The sequence below is a fragment of the Oncorhynchus mykiss genome, chromosome 2, assembly GCF_013265735.2.
Source record: "Oncorhynchus mykiss isolate Arlee chromosome 2, USDA_OmykA_1.1, whole genome shotgun sequence".
In the NCBI taxonomy this organism is placed as follows: domain Eukaryota; kingdom Metazoa; phylum Chordata; class Actinopteri; order Salmoniformes; family Salmonidae; genus Oncorhynchus; species Oncorhynchus mykiss.
The window spans coordinates 83062589-83081467 of NC_048566.1; the positions used below are offsets into that span (position 1 = coordinate 83062589).

At 44.2% G+C, this 18879-nt stretch overlaps 1 protein-coding gene across 1 annotated transcript in view; it reads right to left on the bottom strand.

Moving 5' to 3' along the window:
- Positions 1 to 6430: 6430 nt before the first annotated feature.
- LOC110497820 (polymerase (RNA) III (DNA directed) polypeptide B) overlaps positions 6431 to 18879 on the bottom strand; it is a 42196-nt gene continuing 29747 nt past the window's right edge. Inside the window, exons 24-28 of the mRNA XM_021574233.2 lie at positions 13350 to 13453; positions 8506 to 8672; positions 7594 to 7707; positions 7123 to 7296; positions 6431 to 6980 (exon numbers count right to left, since the gene is read on the bottom strand). Of these exons, the coding sequence (XP_021429908.1) occupies positions 6851 to 6980; positions 7123 to 7296; positions 7594 to 7707; positions 8506 to 8672; positions 13350 to 13453 (689 nt within the window). The 3' untranslated portion in view covers positions 6431 to 6850. The remainder of the gene's footprint in view (positions 6981 to 7122; positions 7297 to 7593; positions 7708 to 8505; positions 8673 to 13349; positions 13454 to 18879) is intronic.

Genomic DNA, 18879 nt, shown 5'->3' on the forward strand with positions numbered 1-18879 from the left:
GGGTACATTCGGCCCTCCATGTCACCCGTCTCCTCGAGTTTCTTTTTTGTGAGGAAAAAGGAGGGAGGTCTGCGTCCGTGCATTGATTATCGAGGTCTCAATTCGATCACAGTGGGTTTTAGTTATCCGCTACCTCTCATCGCTACGGCGGTGGAATCATTCCACGGAGCGCGTTTCTTCACAAAACTGGACCTCAGGAGCGCGTATAATCTGGTGCGTATTCGGGGAGGAGACGAGTGGAAAACAGCGTTTAGTACCACATCAGGCCACTATGAGTACCTCGTCATGCCGTATGGGTTGAAAAATGCTCCAGCCGTCTTTCAATCCTTTGTAGATGAGATTCTCAGGGACTTGCACGGGCAGGGTGTGGTAGTCTATATTGATGACATCTTGATTTATTCTGCCACACGCGCCGCGCATGTTTCCCTGGTGCGCAAGGTTCTTGGGCGACTGCTGGAGCATGACCTATACGTCAAGGCTGAGAAATGTGTGTTTTCCAAACCAGCCGTTTCCTTCCTGGGTTATCGCATTTCCAGCTCGGGGATGATGATGGAGTGTGACCGCGTTAATGCCGTGCGTAATTGGCCGACTCCGACCACGGTAAAGGAGGTGCAGCGGTTTTTAGGGTTTGCCAATTACTACCGGAGGTTTATCCGGGGTTTTGGCCAAGTAGCGGCGCCCATTACCTCACTGCTGAAGGGAGGGCCGGTGCGTTTGCGGTGGTCAGCAGAGGCTGATGGAGACTTCAACCAGTTGAAGGCACTGTTCACTGGGGCTCCCGTGTTGGCGCATCCGGACCCTTCGTTAGCATTCATAGTGGAGGTGGATGCGTCCGAGGCTGGGGTTGGAGCCGTGCTGTCTCAGCGCTCGGGTACGCCACCGAAGCTCCGTCCCTGCGCTTTCTTTTCTAAGAAGCTGGGTCCGGCAGAGCGGAACTATGATGTGGGGGACCGGGAGTTACTAGCTATGGTAAAGGCCCTGAAGGTGTGGAGACACTGGCTAGAGGGGGCTAAACACCCTTTTCTCATCTGGACTGATCACCGTAATCTGGAGTATATTCGTGCAGCGAGGAGACTGAATCCGCGCCAGGCTAGGTGGGCCATGTTCTTTACACGTTTTAGATTTACGATCTCTTACAGACCAGGTTCCCTCAACACTAAGGCCGACGCGCTGTCCCGTCTCTATGACACTGAGGACCGGTCTATCGAACCCACTCCCATCCTTCCTGCTTCTCGGCTGGTGGCCCCAGTGGTATGGGAGGTGGACGCGGACATCGAGCGGGCGTTGAGGGTTGAACCTGCGCCTGCACAGTGTCCGACTGGCAGAAGTTACGTACCGCTTGGTGTTCGTGATAAGTTGATTCGGTGGGCTCACACACTACCGTCTGCGGGTCATCCGGGGATCGATAGGACAGTGCGGGGTCTTAGAGGGAAATACTGGTGGCCCACCTTAGCTAGGGATGTGAGGCTCTATGTCTCTTCCTGTTCGGTATGCGCCCAGAGTAAGGCTCCTAGGCACCTTCCTAGAGGGAAGTTACAGCCCCTCCCGATTCCACAACGGCCATGGTCCCATCTCTCGGTAGATTTCCTTACTGATCTTCCCCCATCTCAGGGGAACACTACCGTTCTGGTCGTTGTGGATCGGTTCTCTAAGTCCTGCCGTCTCCTCCCATTGCCTGGTCTCCCTACGGCCCTACAGACTGCAGAGGCTCTTTTTACCCACGTCTTCCGGCACTATGGGGTCCCAGAGGATATCGTCTCCGATCGGGGTCCCCAGTTCACATCTCGGGTTTGGAAGGCGTTTATGGAGCGTCTGGGGATCTCGGTCAGCCTTACCTCTGGTTATCACCCCGAAAGTAATGGGCAGGTGGAGAGAGTAAACCAGGAAGTGGGCAGGTTTCTGAGGTCGTATTGCCAGGACCGGCCAGGAGAATGGGCAAGGTACGTCCCATGGGCAGAGTTAGCCCAGAATTCTCTTCGGCATTCGTCCACGAATATGTCGCCATTCGAATGTGTACTGGGTTACCAGCCGGTCCTGGCTCCGTGGCATCAGAGTCAGACCGAGGCTCCTGCGGTGGAGGAGTGGGTACAGCGCTCTAGAGAGACCTGGCGGGCAGTCCAGGATTCTCTCAGGCAGGCCAGTGAACGGCAGAAGAGAGACGCTGACCGCCACCGCAGTGAGGCCCCGGTGTTCGCACCAGGGGACAGGGTCTGGCTCTCGACCCGAAACCTGTCCCTCCGCCTGCCCTGCCGGAAGCTGGGGCCGCAGTGTGTGGGGCCATTTAAAGTCCTGAGGAGGATAAACGAGGTGTGTTATAGATTGCAACTTCCCTCTTATCGTATTAACCCCTCGTTTCATGTGTCTCTCCTCAGGCCGGTGGTAGCTGGTCCCCTACAAGACAGTGAGGTACCGGAGGTCCCTCCACCCCCTCTGGACATCGAGGGGTCCCCGGCGTACACAGTACGAGCTATTCTGGACTCGAGACGCCGGGTGAGGGGCCTGCAGTACCTCGTGGACTGGGAGGGGTACGGTCCGGAGGAGAGGTGCTGGGTACCGGGGAGGGACATTTTAGATCCTTCCCTCTTGAGGGATTTCCATCGCCTCCACCCGGCTCGCCCTGCGCCTCGTCCTCCGGGTCGTCCTCGAGGCCGGGGTCGGCGCGCTGCGGGAGCCGCGCGTCAGGGGGGGGGTACTGTCACGAACCTCGCCGAGGTTGGTGCCTCTTCCTGTTCGGGCGGTGCTCGGCGGTCGTCGTCGCCGGCCTATTAGCTGCCATCGATTCCCTTTCCGTTTGTTTTGGGTTATTGGTTAATTGGGTACACCTGTTTTGTATTAGGATTTGTTTGTAGGGTATTTAAGGGCACTAGGCCCGCTGGGTATTTGTGCGGGCTTGTTTTTGTTACTCTGTGTTTTGTTGGTGTGATTTATTATTGTGTATTTATTCTCCGGACTGTTTAGTCCTGTTGTTGTTTTGGACTAGCAACGTATTTACGCCCTGTGTGTTGGCGTGACTGTTTTTGTTGCGCTGGGGAATAAATCTGAGGAAAACGACTGAACCCTGCTCTCTGCGCCTGATTCCACCCACCACACCTAGTAGATCGTAACACATAGTTAGGTTTAGAGCTTGCAAAGTATTTCACTGTACTTGTGCACACGACATAAAAACTTTAAACTTCTTTGCAAGGCATTGGAAAATCTCCCAGGTCTTTGTGGTTAAATCTGTGTTTGAAATTCACTGCTCGACTGAGGGTCCTTCCAGATAGTTGTATGTGTGGGGTACTTGTTAAGCACATGTTAACTCCTGAACTTATTTAGACTTGGCAAAACAAAGGGTTGGAATCGTTATTGCCTAATTCGTACTTAATTAATTTGTACAAATTTCAAAAAACACAATTTCAATTTGACATTATGGGGTATTGTGTGTAAGCCAGTAACACAAACATCTCAATTTAATCCATTTTGAATTCAGGCTGTAACACAACTGTGGAAAAAGTCAAGGGGTGTAATACTTTCAGAAGGCACTGTATCCAGAATGATCAGGATGTGTATAGATCCGAGACACTCACAAGTGAGTTACAACACAATACAGCCCTACCAAGCAAAAGGCAGTAACTGCTCATAGCGTGGAACTGAGAAGATTTTATTTTATTTACCTTGGTTTCACAGTAACTTTATGCAGTTACTGCTAACATCAAATCAATCAATCAAATGTATTTATAAAGCCCTTCTTACATCAGCTGATGTCACAAAGTGCTGTACAGAAACCCAGCCTAAAACCCCAAACAGCAAGCAATGCACGTGTAGAAGCACGGTGGCTTGGAAAAACTCCCTAGAAAGGCCAGAACCTAGGAAGAAACCTAGAGAGGAACCAGGCTATGAGGGGTGGCCAGTCCTCTTCTGGCTGTGCCAGGTGGAGATTATAACAGAACATGGCCAAGATGTTCAAATGCTCATAGATGACCAGCAAGGTCAAATAATAATAATCACAGTGTTTGTAGAGGGTGCAACAGGTCAGCACCTCAGGAGTAAATGTCAGTTGGCTTTTCATAGCAGATCATTCAGAGTATCTCTACCGCTCCTGCTGTCTCTAGACAGTTGAAAACAGCAGGTCTGGGACAGGTAGCACGTCCGGTGAACAGGTCAGGGTTCCATAGCTGCAGGCAGAACAGTTGAAACTGGAGCAGAAGCACAACCAGGTGGACTGGGGACAGAAAGGAGTCATCAGGCCAGGTAGTCATGAGGCATGGTCCTAGGGCTCAGGTCCTCATAGAGAGAGAAAGAAAGAGAGAAAAAGAGAGAATTAGAGAGAGCATATTTAAATTCACATAGGACACCGGATAGACAGGAGAAATATTCCAGATATAACAGATTGACCCTAGCCCCCAGACACATAAACTATTGCAGCATAAATACTGGAGGCTGAGACAGGAGGGGTCGGGAGACACTGTGGCCCCATCGGACGATACCCCCATTTTCTGCAAAACACAACAGAGGCAGGATACTTGTCCACATGATTAAGCATACAAGTTAATGTAGCAAAAAATACATTAACTCATTTTTGACCAAATGAGCAGTAACTGCCTTTTTGCTTGGTAAGGCAAAATAGTACATGAAGCAAAACTGCTAAACATAACATTGGTATAACAGGTTGGGCTACTAAAGAAACCCGTTATCTAATCAATGTATGTGTGTATTTATAGTTGGCATTCAAATCACAGCCTTTAATGTTAACTAGGTTTCCATCCAACTGGAGACAGATTTTCATGCGAATATTCTAAAATGAACATAAAAACAATATCCTGATATGTAATACCCCTGTTAGGTTTATGTACTCTTGTTTGTATATTTCTGTTTTTTTTTGTTGTATTTGTTGTGTTCATAAAAACAACAACAAAAAACAAACAAACAAAAAAAAAAATCCGTATTTTCCCACCAGAGATGTTTCAGTCAAATTGACTTGTTGTAGATAAAACTGTGTGTGATGACGTCGTGCACATAAAAATACCATTTGCTGTCAAATAAAGTTAAATGGGTTTCCATCGCATGTTCAACTCTGATGGTTAAAAAAACAAACACGTTGAGTTATTCGCACACTTCGGTATTGGCACGTGTGGTCTAGCCAACAGCGCACATTTTGCCTACATAATGAGATGATGGTGTACTAAAGAGCGAGATTATTTGTATTTATCAAACGGCAACCAAGCATTACGATCATGTCACTAGAACAAGACTCTCGATATTTATTGGAAATGAGTATCAAACTCATCACATGGCACTTTCACCAACAAGTGAAGTTCATTATGTATTTAATCTGCAGCCTAATAAACTGCATGCGTTCCTGATTTACTTCAATATAATGGCAATTATATCAATATTTTTCCCATTATTCATTTTACCGACACAAAATTATCCCACCTTGTCGACAATACAAAATACGCTAGACATTTGGAAAGTTTACCATACATTTTTCGGTTTCCATCAGACCGGTCATGACATTTTATCCGACAAGTAGACTACTTTACTCGTGTAAAAAGGTTGGCTGGAAACCTGTTTGAGAGATAATCTGCTCGGTCAACAGTTTGCCTGCTGATAGAATAGGAACAGGATCAATACATCTGTAAATAACTAATTAGTTAACGTTATAACCGCCTAATTAAGGTGTCTTCAAGAGTCTTCAACATCCTAACACAACATCAAACGAGCCCAGAGGCTCCCGTTGAGTTGGTCACGGTAAACTACAGCCCTAAATGAGGATCTAATTAATTTAGTAAAAAAAGGAACAAGAAGGCGGAGTCTTGTCTCCCCCTCGGCGGACATCCTTTTCCCATCCAGCCCTTTACTGGCTCTTTAGAGCCTCATTAGCTAGGACAGGTGCAGCCACCCTCTCTACCCTCCTCGCCGTCCTATTGATGTGCGCTGCTTTTGTCCAATCAAAAAGCTTCAATTCAACATTGTGGGTGGGGGTAAACTTTAAACTGTGTATATGTTAGTGGTGTTAATTAAAGCTTTGCATTGAAACGGGATGACACAAAATAGTCAATGTATTGCTGTGTTGTTAATAAGAGAAGGACAATAGGCTTCTTTAGTGTTCACACTGAACACATCCTCAGTGGTGTCTGGTATTCAGTGTCAAACTCATCTACCCATACACATTGGGTCATCCTGTGTCAAATGTAAACATCCTCACATTTGCTATCCTTAGTCATAGAATACTGCTAAATGACAACCAATTTCTTATGTACCTTATCTTAATAAGATTATTGCCCATATTTTACCATTCAAAACTACCTGTAATCAAAGAGAGAAACTTCAAAATGTAATGTCCAACATCCCATTCAAGAAGAGTTTGGTTCCTGTATATTTTAACAATGTCTCCAACTATTTGAAAGGATGATCGGAGGTCCACAATAAAAATACAAAGCGAAACAAATCCTGAAATAATATTTGTTTATTAATTACACAACAAAACAAGAGTCAAAAAAGTACAAATGTAGCTAAACATGCATTCAAAACTCTTGAAATGTTTTAGAAATATTAAAACAATAAAAAATGTCAAACAAAAGCAAACCAAAAAATGTATTCCAGTAGCCAATATTTTTCTGTTCTGCAAACAAAAACAAGTACTTTTTGTATGCTTTTACATGAACTAATTTTCTGACATACTGTAGACATTCCATTATTGTAACAGTGCTATAGTATTTCCTGCTTCATTATATTGACAGTTGTCAATTTGGATAATCAATGCCGCTTGTTGTTGTCCGTCTCTTTTCTAGCTCCACCCACCAACAGCCAGCTCCCTCCCTCTCTGTGTCAAACTCGGTATGTGGTAGCAATATGCCTGGGGACAAGGTTACTCGTTGTAGCGTGCCAGTTTGAGGCGGGGAATGATGTTCATGGACTGCAGCTCCTGGAAGAGCAGTTTGCAGGCGTAGGGTATCCGTAACGAGGACACGTGACAGGAGGACTTACAGTAGTGGCACCTGGAGACACACATATCAAATACTTTATTGGTTGTAAGCAGTTAAATCTGCAGCTACAGTACAAGGAAACAGATCCTTGGCATCAAGGTCAAGTCTGACTACTATTATACAGAATCACAGACGGACCAAAAAGGACACTCACCACCCGGAGTATCCCAGCAGGCCACACTGACCGCAAACGTCCACCTCGAAGGCGTCACTGGAGATCATGAGGCGCTCCAGCAGCAACATGCTGGCACCGTAGCCAATCAGACAGTCACGTTCCATCTCCCCCAGACGTAGGCCTCCGTCTCTAGAGCGCCCCTCCGTGGGCTGTCTGAGGTGAACAGCAGCATTTGACACGGCAGGTAAGATGGGGGGGGGGGTTATTGGGTCAGGTATGGCTCATGGATTACTTTCTGTACTTAGTGGACAAATTATTTTTAAGTATCAATATGACAGAGTACAAAACTGTAATATTAGATAGGGGAGGTATCATACAAACACAACCAAGTAGACATTTTGGGGTCTATGGTATTACTCCATCACCAACCATTTGAAAAAAGGTGCCAAAATGGCATCCTGAGTAAAAGTTAGCCAAACTCTGTATATAACTTTTTTGGATTTATCTTACCTGGTGAGCACAGCTCGGGGGCCGCGGGCTCTGGCGTGCATCTTGTCCAGCACCATGTGCTTTAGTTTCTGATAATACACAGGTCCAAAGTAGATATAGGCCTCAATTGGCTCTCTGAGGGAGAGAACAACCCATCAAATTCTGGGACTTCACAGGTAGCGCTGGGGACCCAAACAGGTGCACATTTTTGTTTTTGCCAAGACACCGGATTCAAATCAAAGACCTGAAGAGTTGAATCAACTGTGTTAGTGCTAGTTAAAAAAATACAATGTATACCCCCGTTGGGTCCCCAGGACAAGGATTGAAAAAAATAGCGGATACTCAGTGGCCAGTTTATTAGGTACACCCATCTAATACCGGGTCGGCACACCACTTTTGTACTTTGCCATTATGTGGCCTGCCTGTCAGCTTGCATGATTCTTGCCATTCACCTTCGACCTCTTATCAACAAGCTGTTTTCACCCACAGGACTGCTGCTGACTAGATGTTTTTTTTTGCTTGTCGCACCGATCATACCAAGCTCAAAGTCGCTAAGGTCACTCGTTTTGACCATTCTAACGCTCAATCGAACAGTAACAGAATTCCTCGATGCCTGTCTGCCTGCTTTATATAGCAAGCCACAGCCACCTGACTCACTGTCTGTAGGAGCGAACCATTTTTCATGAAAGGGGTGGTCTGCCTATAATAAAGTGAATAATACTGTTAAATCAGTGGATACAGAAGTCATGTTCGCAGCCATGCTGTAATGCTCATACGATGTATACATTGATAAATACAACTAGCCTGGTTAAACCAGATTGAACAATGGACTAACCATTGTTTCACTTCTTGTATCAAACAGTACAATTTAACCAGGCTAACATACACTCATCCATTCCATGTCTCCTACTCAAAACATGTCTGTGTGTTTACCCAGTGATGCCCGAGGTGACGTAATCCTTGCCCTGGTAGTTGTACCCATAGCGGATCAGGTCCTCGCACACGTCCTTTACCTTGCTGCCCCCGAAGGCCGTGCCGTAGTGGAACCTCCCGTCCATCACCCCCGCTTTACCAGCCAGCAGCTCAATCAGCTTCCCCACCTGGTGGAGGAGATTGGTGCCTAATGAATAGGACCCTAACAGGGCAAAAAAAACTGACTGAAAATGGGAGGGACTACCTGAACTTGTCCGATAAGGAATGCTAATTTTCTAAACATTTTGCTACGGTGTACTCTAATGAATACAACTAGTCTCATCACAATCATTTCAAGACAGTACATAAACTCAGCAAAAAAATAAACATCCCTTTTTCAGGACACGGTCTTTCAAAGATAATTCGTAAAAATCCAAATAACTTCAGATCTTCATTGTAAAATGTTTAAACACTGTTTCCCATGCTTGTTCAACGAACCATAAACAATTAATGAACATGCACCTGTGGAACGGTCGTTAAGACGGTAGGCAATTAAGGTCACAGTTCTGAAAACTTAGGACACTAAAGAGGCTTTTCGACTGACTCTGAAAAAAAGAAAGATGCCCAGGGTCCCTGTTCATCTGCGTGAACGTGCCTTAGACATGCTGCAAGGAGGCATGCAGATGTGGCCAGGGCAATAAATTGCAATGTCCGTACTGTGAGCACTTTTAGCGCCTAAGACAGCGCTACAGGGAGACAGGACGGACAGCTGATCGTCCTCGCAGTGGCAGACCACGTGTAACAACACCTGCACAGGATTGGTACATCCAAACGTCACACCTGCGAGACAGGTACAGGATGGCAACAACAACTGCCCGAGTTACACCAGGAATGCATTATTCCATAATTCTATCCTCCCGATTCCGTCTTTTAAGCAAAAACTAAAGCAGGAAGAACCAGTGACTCGCTCAATACGGAAGTGGTCAGACGACAGATGCTACATTACAGGACTGTTTCGCAAGCACAGACTGGAATATGTTCCTGGATTCATCCAATGGCATTGAGGAGTACACCACCTCGGTCATCGGTTTCATCAATAAGTGCATTGACGACATCATCCCCACAGTGACTGTACGTACATATCCCAACCAGAAGCCATGGATTACAGGCAACATCCGCACCGAGTTAAAGGCTAGACCTAAAGCTTTCAAGGAGTGGGAGACTAATCGAGACGCTTATAAGAAATCCCGCTATGCCCTCAGATGAACCATCAAACAAGCAAAGCATCAATACAGGATAAAGATTGAATCCGACTACACTGGCTCTGATAAGGCTTGAAACGATTACAGACTACAAAGGGAAACCCAGACATGAGCTGCCCACTGACGCCAGCCTACAAGACAACCAAAATGCCTTTTATGCTTGCTTAGAGGCAAGCTACACTGAAGCATGCACGAGAGCACCAGCTGTTCTGGATAACTGTGTGATAACGCTCAACAGGTCAACTTTCAAAGCCGCTGGGCCAGACGGATTACCAGGACATGTACTCAAAGCATGCACGGACCAACTGTCAAGAGTCTTCATTTACATTTTCAACCTCTCCCTTACCGAGTCTGTAATACCTACATGTTTCAAGCAGACCACCATAGTCCCTGTGCCCAAGGAAGTGAAGGTAACCTGCCTAAATGATTACCACCCCATGGCACTCACATCAGTAGCCATTAAGTGCTTTGAAAGGCTGGTCATGGCTCACATCAACAGCATCCTCCCGGACACCATAGACCCACTCCAATTCGCATACCGCCCCAACAGATGACGCAATCTCAATCGCACTCCACACTGCCCTTTCTCACCTGGACAAAAGAAACACCTATGTGAGAACTGTTCATTGACTACAGCTCAGCATTCAACACCATAGTGCCCATGAAGCTCATCACTAAGCTAAGGACTCTGGGACTAAACACCTCCCTCTGCAACTGGATCCTGGACTTTCTGACGGGCCGCCCCCAGGTGGTAAGAGAAGGCAACAACACGCGTACCCTTAACACTGGGGCCCCTCAGGGGTGTGTACTCAGTCCCCTCCTGTATTCCCTGTTCACCCACGACTGTGTGGCCAAACACGACTCCAACACCATCATTAAGTTTGAGGACGACACAACAGTGGTAGGCCTGATCACTGACAACGATGAGATGGCCTATAGGGAGGTCAGAGAACTGGCAGTGTGGTGCCAGGACAACAACCTCTCCCTCAATTGGAGCAAGACAAAGGAGCCGATCGTGGACTACAGGAAAAGACGGGCTGAACAGGCCCCCATTGACATCGACGGGCTGTAGTGGAGCAGGTCAAGAGTTAAGTAACTTGGTGTCCACATCACCAACAAACTATCATGGTCCAAACACACCAAGACAGTCGTGAAGAGGGCACGGCAAAACCTTTTCCCCCTCAGGAAACTGAAAAGATTTGAGGATTTGGGGACCCATGTAAAAAGGTTCTACAGCTGCACCATCGAGAGCATCCTGACCGTTTGCGTCACTGCCTGGTACGGCAACTGCTCGGCATCTGACCTTAAGGTACCACAGATGGTAGTGCGAACGGCCCAGTACATCACTGGGACCAATGTTCCTGCCATCCAGGACCTAAATAATAGGCGGTGTCAGAGGAAAGCCCATAAAATTGTCAGAGAATCCAGTCACCCAAGTTAGACTGTTCTCTCTGCTACCGCAGATTCCGGAGTGCCAAGTCTAAGACAAAAAGGCTCCTCAAAAGCTTCTATCCCCAAGCCATAAGACTGCTGAACAATTAATAAAAATCACCACCGGTCAATTTACATCGACCCAACCCAACCCCCCCTTTGTGCACTGCTGCTACTCGCAGTTTGCTTGTTATCTATGCATAGTCACTTCACCCCCACCTACATGTAATCTCAACTAGCCTGCACACTGACTTGGTACCGGTGCCCCCTGTATATAGCCTCATTATTGTTATTCTTAATTGTGTTACTTTTATTTTAGTCTACTTGGCAAAAAATGTTTTACCAACAGTGCAGTTCAAGAAGAGTTAAGGGCTTGTAAGTAAGCATTTCATGGTGAAGTCTAGACTTGTTGTATTCGGTGCATGTAACAAATAAAGTTTGATCTGAATTGAACAGCATGCAGACAAAAACAGCCTTTTGCAATATTTCAAATACAGGTTGGGAAGCAAATGGATCCTACTGAAAAAAAACTAAATCGGTCTTTAGGCTACCAAGACAGAAGCTTCTTCCAAATAGGTCTATTGAGTGAACAGCATTTTACAAAGTAAAACAAGAGAAGCTTTTGGCACAAGCGAATTGGCCATCACCGGTGAGTGAGCTGCGCATCATTGGGTGAGTCAGTGAAACTGGAACTGTAATGTCCTCTTCATATTGTACAATATTTCTGTCTTTACACACCTAGGCCTAGACTATTGATGGATTCAAGGTTGACCTCAGATTGTCAGTGTTAATGTAGCCTGTAATTTCAATCACTTGAGGTATTAAAAAATATTCTGCTCTAGTCTCCAGTCTTCTAAAATGATGTAGAATTGCATGAAATGCGTTTCTCCAGAAAAACATCCTCTGCAAAACATGCTGCAGGCCGGTCTCGACAACAGGCTCAAACACTACTAACCTCTTACCACCTACGCAATAATCATGTGAAATGTAGTTGAGTGCTCAAAACAAACCCCCGACTCAGACATTGCAAGAGGCTTTTGCACGCGGCACACTATATGGAAAAGAATAACGAAGATGGAAGGAGATAACAGCTGCCGTTACAATTTACATCTGCAAAGACATGGCCCCAATTTACACGGTCCAGAAATAGGGGTTTCGTGAGTTGGTGGCAACACTCGACCCAAGGTACCAAATTGATATGGGACACGTAATAATGCCAAAATAACATGCAAGCTCCCAGAAATAAATATTTTTTAGGCCTCCATTTTGTTTGCAACTATAGTTGAAGTGTTTATTTACCTTTTTAGATTTTATTCATTAATATTGTTACATGCTTAATTGAAAATGTGCACAAATGTTCTAAATAAAAGGAGAAATAATAAAATGAGTAAGTACCTTTTATTTGTTGAGTATAATTCAACATGTAATAAGAAAAAGGCCTTTACGTGTGGTCATTAAAAACATACTATTTATTCATTGAATTTACAGAAAATGTGCTATATCGTGATATGCATTGTTATCGGGATATGAGATTTGGGCCATATCGCCCAGCCCTATAGTGAACAGTAAGATTGCCTGCTTACTGTTGTCAATGGACGTTATTTTTTAAATTTAACTAGGCAAGTCAGTTAAGAACAAGTTCTTATTTACATTTGCGGCCTATCCCGGCGACACTGGGCCAATTGTCCGCCACCCTATGGGACCACCCAAATGACAGCCGGAAGTGATATAGCCTGGATTCAAACCAGGGACTGTAGCGACGCCTCCTGCACTGAGATGCAGTGCCTCATATCGCTGCACCACTCGGGAGTCCAAGCCCAGCCAATGGACATGTGTTCTGGAGGCCAATGATACTCCAGCCAGTAGAGTAGGGGGAATAATGAGCACTTTGTCTCAAAAAAGTGCCAATTGAAACTTGAAGAATGAGAGTTGGGCTTCTGCTTGTGTATCAAAAAAAAAATTAAGTGGAGAAAGTGAGTGAGAGCTGTCGAAGGCTTTGGGGGCTAGGTTTTAAACTATAAACTCTTAACAAAACAATTCATTTTTCGCACAAGTTAAAAGCCAGGTGAACCTTGGGATATTTTGACATTTCACATTCAGTTCCCATGAGTGGGTCCTTGTATCCCCCAAAGCAAAGAATAGGTGATGTTGAATTGTGTGGTGGTACCGTACCGTCATTCTGGAGGGGTAGCCATGCGGGTTCATGATGATATCAGGGCAGATGCCCGAGTCACAGAAGGGCATGTCCTCCTGAGGAACGATAAGGCCACATACACCTGTAACAAACCACAGCGAGGGAGAGAGTTAGAGGCCCAAATGTAGGTACAGATTATACTGGACATTTAGCATAAGCATATCAGCATTTTTAATGCGTGGATGAAAAGTACCCACTGTAATCAATAAGATATGCTATAGTGAGTGAGTGAAGTGAGCTTGCAATGCTGAAGTGTCTTTAAGTCCATTTCAAGAGTTTCTAGCCACGTCTCTGAAGCGTTTAATTGCCAGTGGCTTGCGCTTTTAATTTCTGCCTCCGATTACTGGTTCTAGCGAAGAATGCTAAAAACACCAATAACCAAAGAAAAACATGACACTTGCAGGGTAGTTCCACGCTAACCGTTACCCCCAGTGCAACATACATACCATGCTGCTGTGGTCTGGTGGGGCCTTCTTTAAAGTCACATGTGAGAAGGGCTCCAGACCACCAGTAGCTGCCTGGGACTGGAGGCCTTAAGTGTGAGTGTAAATGTTTGCCCAGGGACCGATGCACTCTTCCTTAATTAGTTACCTTAACCGTATTGAATTTATTATACAAGAAACAAAATTCACAAATTCTACAGCACAATGGCAGAGTCATGTCTTAAGTGTAAAACAAATAATAATTAAACAGTCCATGATTTATGGGAATGCTATAAAGTCCGGAAGTTGTGGGCAGAGGTAGAAAGTTGGCTGTCAGAAGTATTACAATATAAACATACTTTTAATCCATCTGTATGCATATTTCAAGTCATATAGGGAGGGGTGTAATGAGATACAATGGGCTGGATGATTCTCGAGTCATCACTCATCTGGAAAAAAATTATAATAAAAGACAATCAAACTCCCATCATAAACACAATGGAAAAATCAAAATGATTTATTATTAAATATTGAAATAGCATGGGTGACCAAGAAAAACTAACTGGTACAATTTAAGGCCACATGGCAAACAATAATGCATTGGGCTATACTATTTAGACATTGTTCGAAAGTGTCAAGTTGTTGTTTGTTTATATAAGTGTGTATCTGGAGTGTAAAATATAAATGTACCAAAAAGTACAACATACACAGTACCAGTCAAAGGTTTGGACTAGAGGTGGACCGATTAATCGGAATGGCCGATTTCAAGTTTTCATAATCGGAAATCGGTAATTTCTGGACACCGATTTTGCAGAATTTTTTTTCGCCTTTATTTAATCTTTATTTAACTAGGCAAGTCAGTTAAAAACACATTCTTATTTTCAATGATGGCCTAGGAATGGTGGGTTAACTGCCTTGTTCAGGGGCAGAACGACAGATTTTTACCTTGTCAGCTCAGGGATTCAATCTTGCAACCTTACGGTTAACTAGTCCAACGCTCTAACCACCTGCCTCACGAGGAGCCCGCCTGTTACGCGAATGCAGTAAGAAGCCAAGGTAAGTTGCTAGCTAGCATTAAACTTAATCAATCATAATCACTAGTTATAACTACACATGGTTGATGATATTACTAGTTTATCTAGCGTATAATCGATGCAGTGCACATTTGCGAAAAAGGACGGTCGTTGCTCCAAAGTGTACCTAACCATAAAGGCTCCTATTTCTGTGTGTTATTATGTTATAATTAAGTCTGAGATTTGATAGAGCAGTCTGACTGAGCGATGGTAGGCTCCAGCAGGCTCATTAGCATTCATTCAAACAGCACTTTCGTGCGTTTTGCCAGCAGCTCCGCTGTTTATGACTTCAAGCCTATCAACTCCCGAGATTAGGCTGGTGTAACGACGTGATGTGAAATGGCTAGCTAGTTAGCGGGGTGCGCGCTAATAGCGTTTCAAACGTCACTCGCTCTGAGACTTGGAGTAGTTGTTCCCCTTGCTCTGCATGGGTAACGCTGCTTCGAGGGTGGCTGTTGTCGTTGTGTTCCTGGTTCGAGCCCAGGTAGGAATGAGGAGAGGTACGGAAGCTATACTGTTACACTGGCAATACTAAAGTGCCTATAAGAACATCCAATAGTCAAAGGTTAATGAAATACAAATGGTATAGAAAGAAATATCCCTGTAATTCCTATAATAACTACAACCTAAAACTTCTTACCTGGGAATATTGAAGACTCATGTTAAAAGGAACCACCAGCTTTCATACAGTGCCTTGCGAAAGTATTCGGCCCCCTTGAACTTTGCGACCTTTTGCCACATTTCAGGCTTCAAACATAAAGATATAAAACTGTATTTTTTTGTGAAGAATCAACAACAAGTGGGACACAATCATGAAGTGGAACGACATTTATTGGATATTTCAAACTTTTTTAACAAATCAAAAACTGAAAAATTGGGCGTGCAAAATTATTCAGCCCCCTTAAGTTAATACTTTGTAGCGCCACCTTTTGCTGCGATTACAGCTGTAAGTCGCTTGGGGTATGTCTCTATCAGTTTTGCACATCGAGAGACTGACATTTTTTCCCATTCCTCCTTGCAAAACAGCTCGAGCTCAGTGAGGTTGGATGGAGAGCATTTGTGAACAGCAGTTTTCAGTCTTTCCACAGATTCTCGATTGGATTCATGTCTGGACTTTGACTTGGCCATTCTAACACCTGGATATGTTTATTTTTGAACCATACCATTGTAGATTTTGCTTTATGTTTTGGATCATTGTCTTGTTGGAAGACAAATCTCCGTCCCAGTCTCAGGTCTTTTGCAGACTCCATCAGGTTTTCTTCCAGAATGGTCCTGTATTTGGCTCCATCCATCTTCCCATCAATTTTAACCATCTTCCCTGTCCCTGCTGAAGAAAAGCAGGCCCAAACCATGATGCTGCCACCACCATGTTTGACAGTGGGGATGGTGTGTTCAGCTGTGTTGCTTTTACACCAAACATAACGTTTTGCATTGTTGCCAAAAAGTTCAATTTTGGTTTCATCTGACCAGAGCACCTTCTTCCACATGTTTGGTGTGTCTCCCAGGTGGCTTGTGGCAAACTTTAAACGACACTTTTTATGGATATCTTTAAGAAATGGCTTTCTTCTTGCCACTCTTCCATAAAGGCCAGATTTGTGCAATATACAACTGATTGTTGTCCTATGGACAGAGTCTCCCACCTCAGCTGTAGATCTCTGCAGTTCATCCAGAGTGATCATGGGCCTCTTGGCTGCATCTCTGATCAGTCTTCTCCTTGTATGAGCTGAAAGTTTAGAGGGACGGCCAGGTCTTGGTAGATTTGCAGTGGTCTGATACTCCTTCCATTTCAATATTATCGCTTGCACAGTGTTCCTTGGGATGTTTAAAGCTTGGGAAATCTTTTTGTATCCAAATCCGGCTTTAAACTTCTTTACAACAGTATCTTGGACCTGCCTGGTGTGTTCCTTGTTCTTCATGATGCTCTCTGCGCTTTTGACGGACCTCTGAGACTATCACAGTGCAGGTGCATTTATACGGAGACTTGATTACACACAGGTGGATTGTATTTATCATCATTAGTCATTTAGGTCAACATTGGATCATTCAGAGATCCTCACTGAACTTCTGGAGAGAGTTTGCTGCACTGAAAGTAAAGGGGCTGAATAATTTTGCAAGACCAATTTTTCAGTTTTTGATTTGTTAAAAAAGTTTGAAATATCCAATAAATGTCATTCCACTTCATGATTGTGTCCCACTTGTTGTTGATTCTTCACAAAAAAATACAGTTTTATATCTTTATGTTTGAAGCCTGAAATGTGGCAAAAGGTCGCAAAGTTCAAGGGGGCCGAATACTTTCGCAAGGCACTGTATGTTCTCATGTTCTGAGCAAGGAACTTAAACGTTAGCTTTCTTACATGGCACATATTGCACTTTTACTTTCTTCTCCAACACTTTGTTTTTGCATTATTTAAACCAAATTGAACATGTTTCATTATTTATTTGAGGCTAAACTGATTTTATTGATGTATTATATTAAGTTAAAATAAGTGTTCATTCAGTACTGTTGTAATTGTCATTATTACAAATAAATAAATATATATTCGGTATCGGCTTTTTTTGTCCTCCAATAAATCGGTATCGTCGTTGAAAAATCATAAAATCGGTCGGTTGACCTCTAATTTGGACACACCAACTCAATCAAGGGTTTCTTTATTTTTTACTATTTTCTACATTGTAGAATAATAGTGAAGACATTAAAACTATGAAATAAAACATATGGAATCATGTAGTAACCAAAAGTGTTAAATCAAAATATTTCACCCTTTGACAGCTTTGCACTCTTGGCATTCTCTCAACCAACTTCACCTACAATGATTTTCCTACCGTCTTGAATGTGTTCCCATATATACTGAGCACTCGTTGGCTGCTTTTCCGTCACTCTACGGTCCAACTCATCCCAAACATCTCAATTGGGTTGAGGTCGGGGGATTGTGGTGGCCAGGTAATCTGATGCAGCACTCCATCACTCTCATTCTTGGTCAAATAGCCCTTACACAGCCTGGGAGGTGTGTTTTGGGTCATTGTTCTGTTGAAAAACAAATTATAGTCCTACTAAGAGCAAACCAGATGGGATGGCGTAAAGCTGCAGAATGCTGTGGTAGCCATGCTGGTTAAGAGTACCTTGAATTCTAAATAATTCACTGACAGTGTCACTGGCAAAACACCCCCACACCACCTCCTCCATGCTTCTCAGTGGGAACCACATATGCCGAGATCATCCGTTCACCTACTCTACGTCTCACAAAGAAACAGCGGTTGGAACCATCAGGCCAAAGGACAGATTTCACCAGTCTAATGTCCATTGCTCGTGTGTCTTGGCCCAAGCAAGTCTCTTTTTCTTATTGGTGTCCTTTAGTAGTGGCTTCTTTGCAGCAATTCAACCATGAAGGTCTCCTTCACGCAGTCTCCTCTGAACAGTTTATGATGAGATGTGTGTGTTACTTGAACTCTGAAGCATTTATTTGGGCTGCAACTAATGAACTTATCCTCTGCAGCAAAAATAACTCTGGGTCTTCCTTTCCTGTGGCAGTCCTTTTGAGAGCCAGTTTCATCACAGCCCTTGGTTTTAGCGACTGCACTTTAGATAAAAGGAAAATGTCAAGAACTTTAAAAGTTGACTGACCTTCATGTCTTAACTTCTTGGTGACAGGCAGCAGTATTTTCACGTCCGGATGAAATGCATGCCCAAATTCAACTGCCTGCTACTCATCTCCAGAAGATAACATATGCATATTATTAGTAGATTGGGATAGAAAACACTGAAGTTTCTAAAACTGTTTGAATCATGTCTGTGAGTATAACAGAACTTATTTAAGCAGGCGAAACCCAGAGGACAAACTATTCAGATTTTTTTTAAGTCACTCTTTTCAATGAGTTTTCATTGGGAATCCAGATTTCTAAGGGACCTTATGCAGTTCCTATCGCTTCCACTGGATGTCAACAGTTTTTAGAAATTGGTTGAGGTTATTCCTGTGTGTAATGAAGAAGTACGGCCATCTTGAACGAGGGTCACT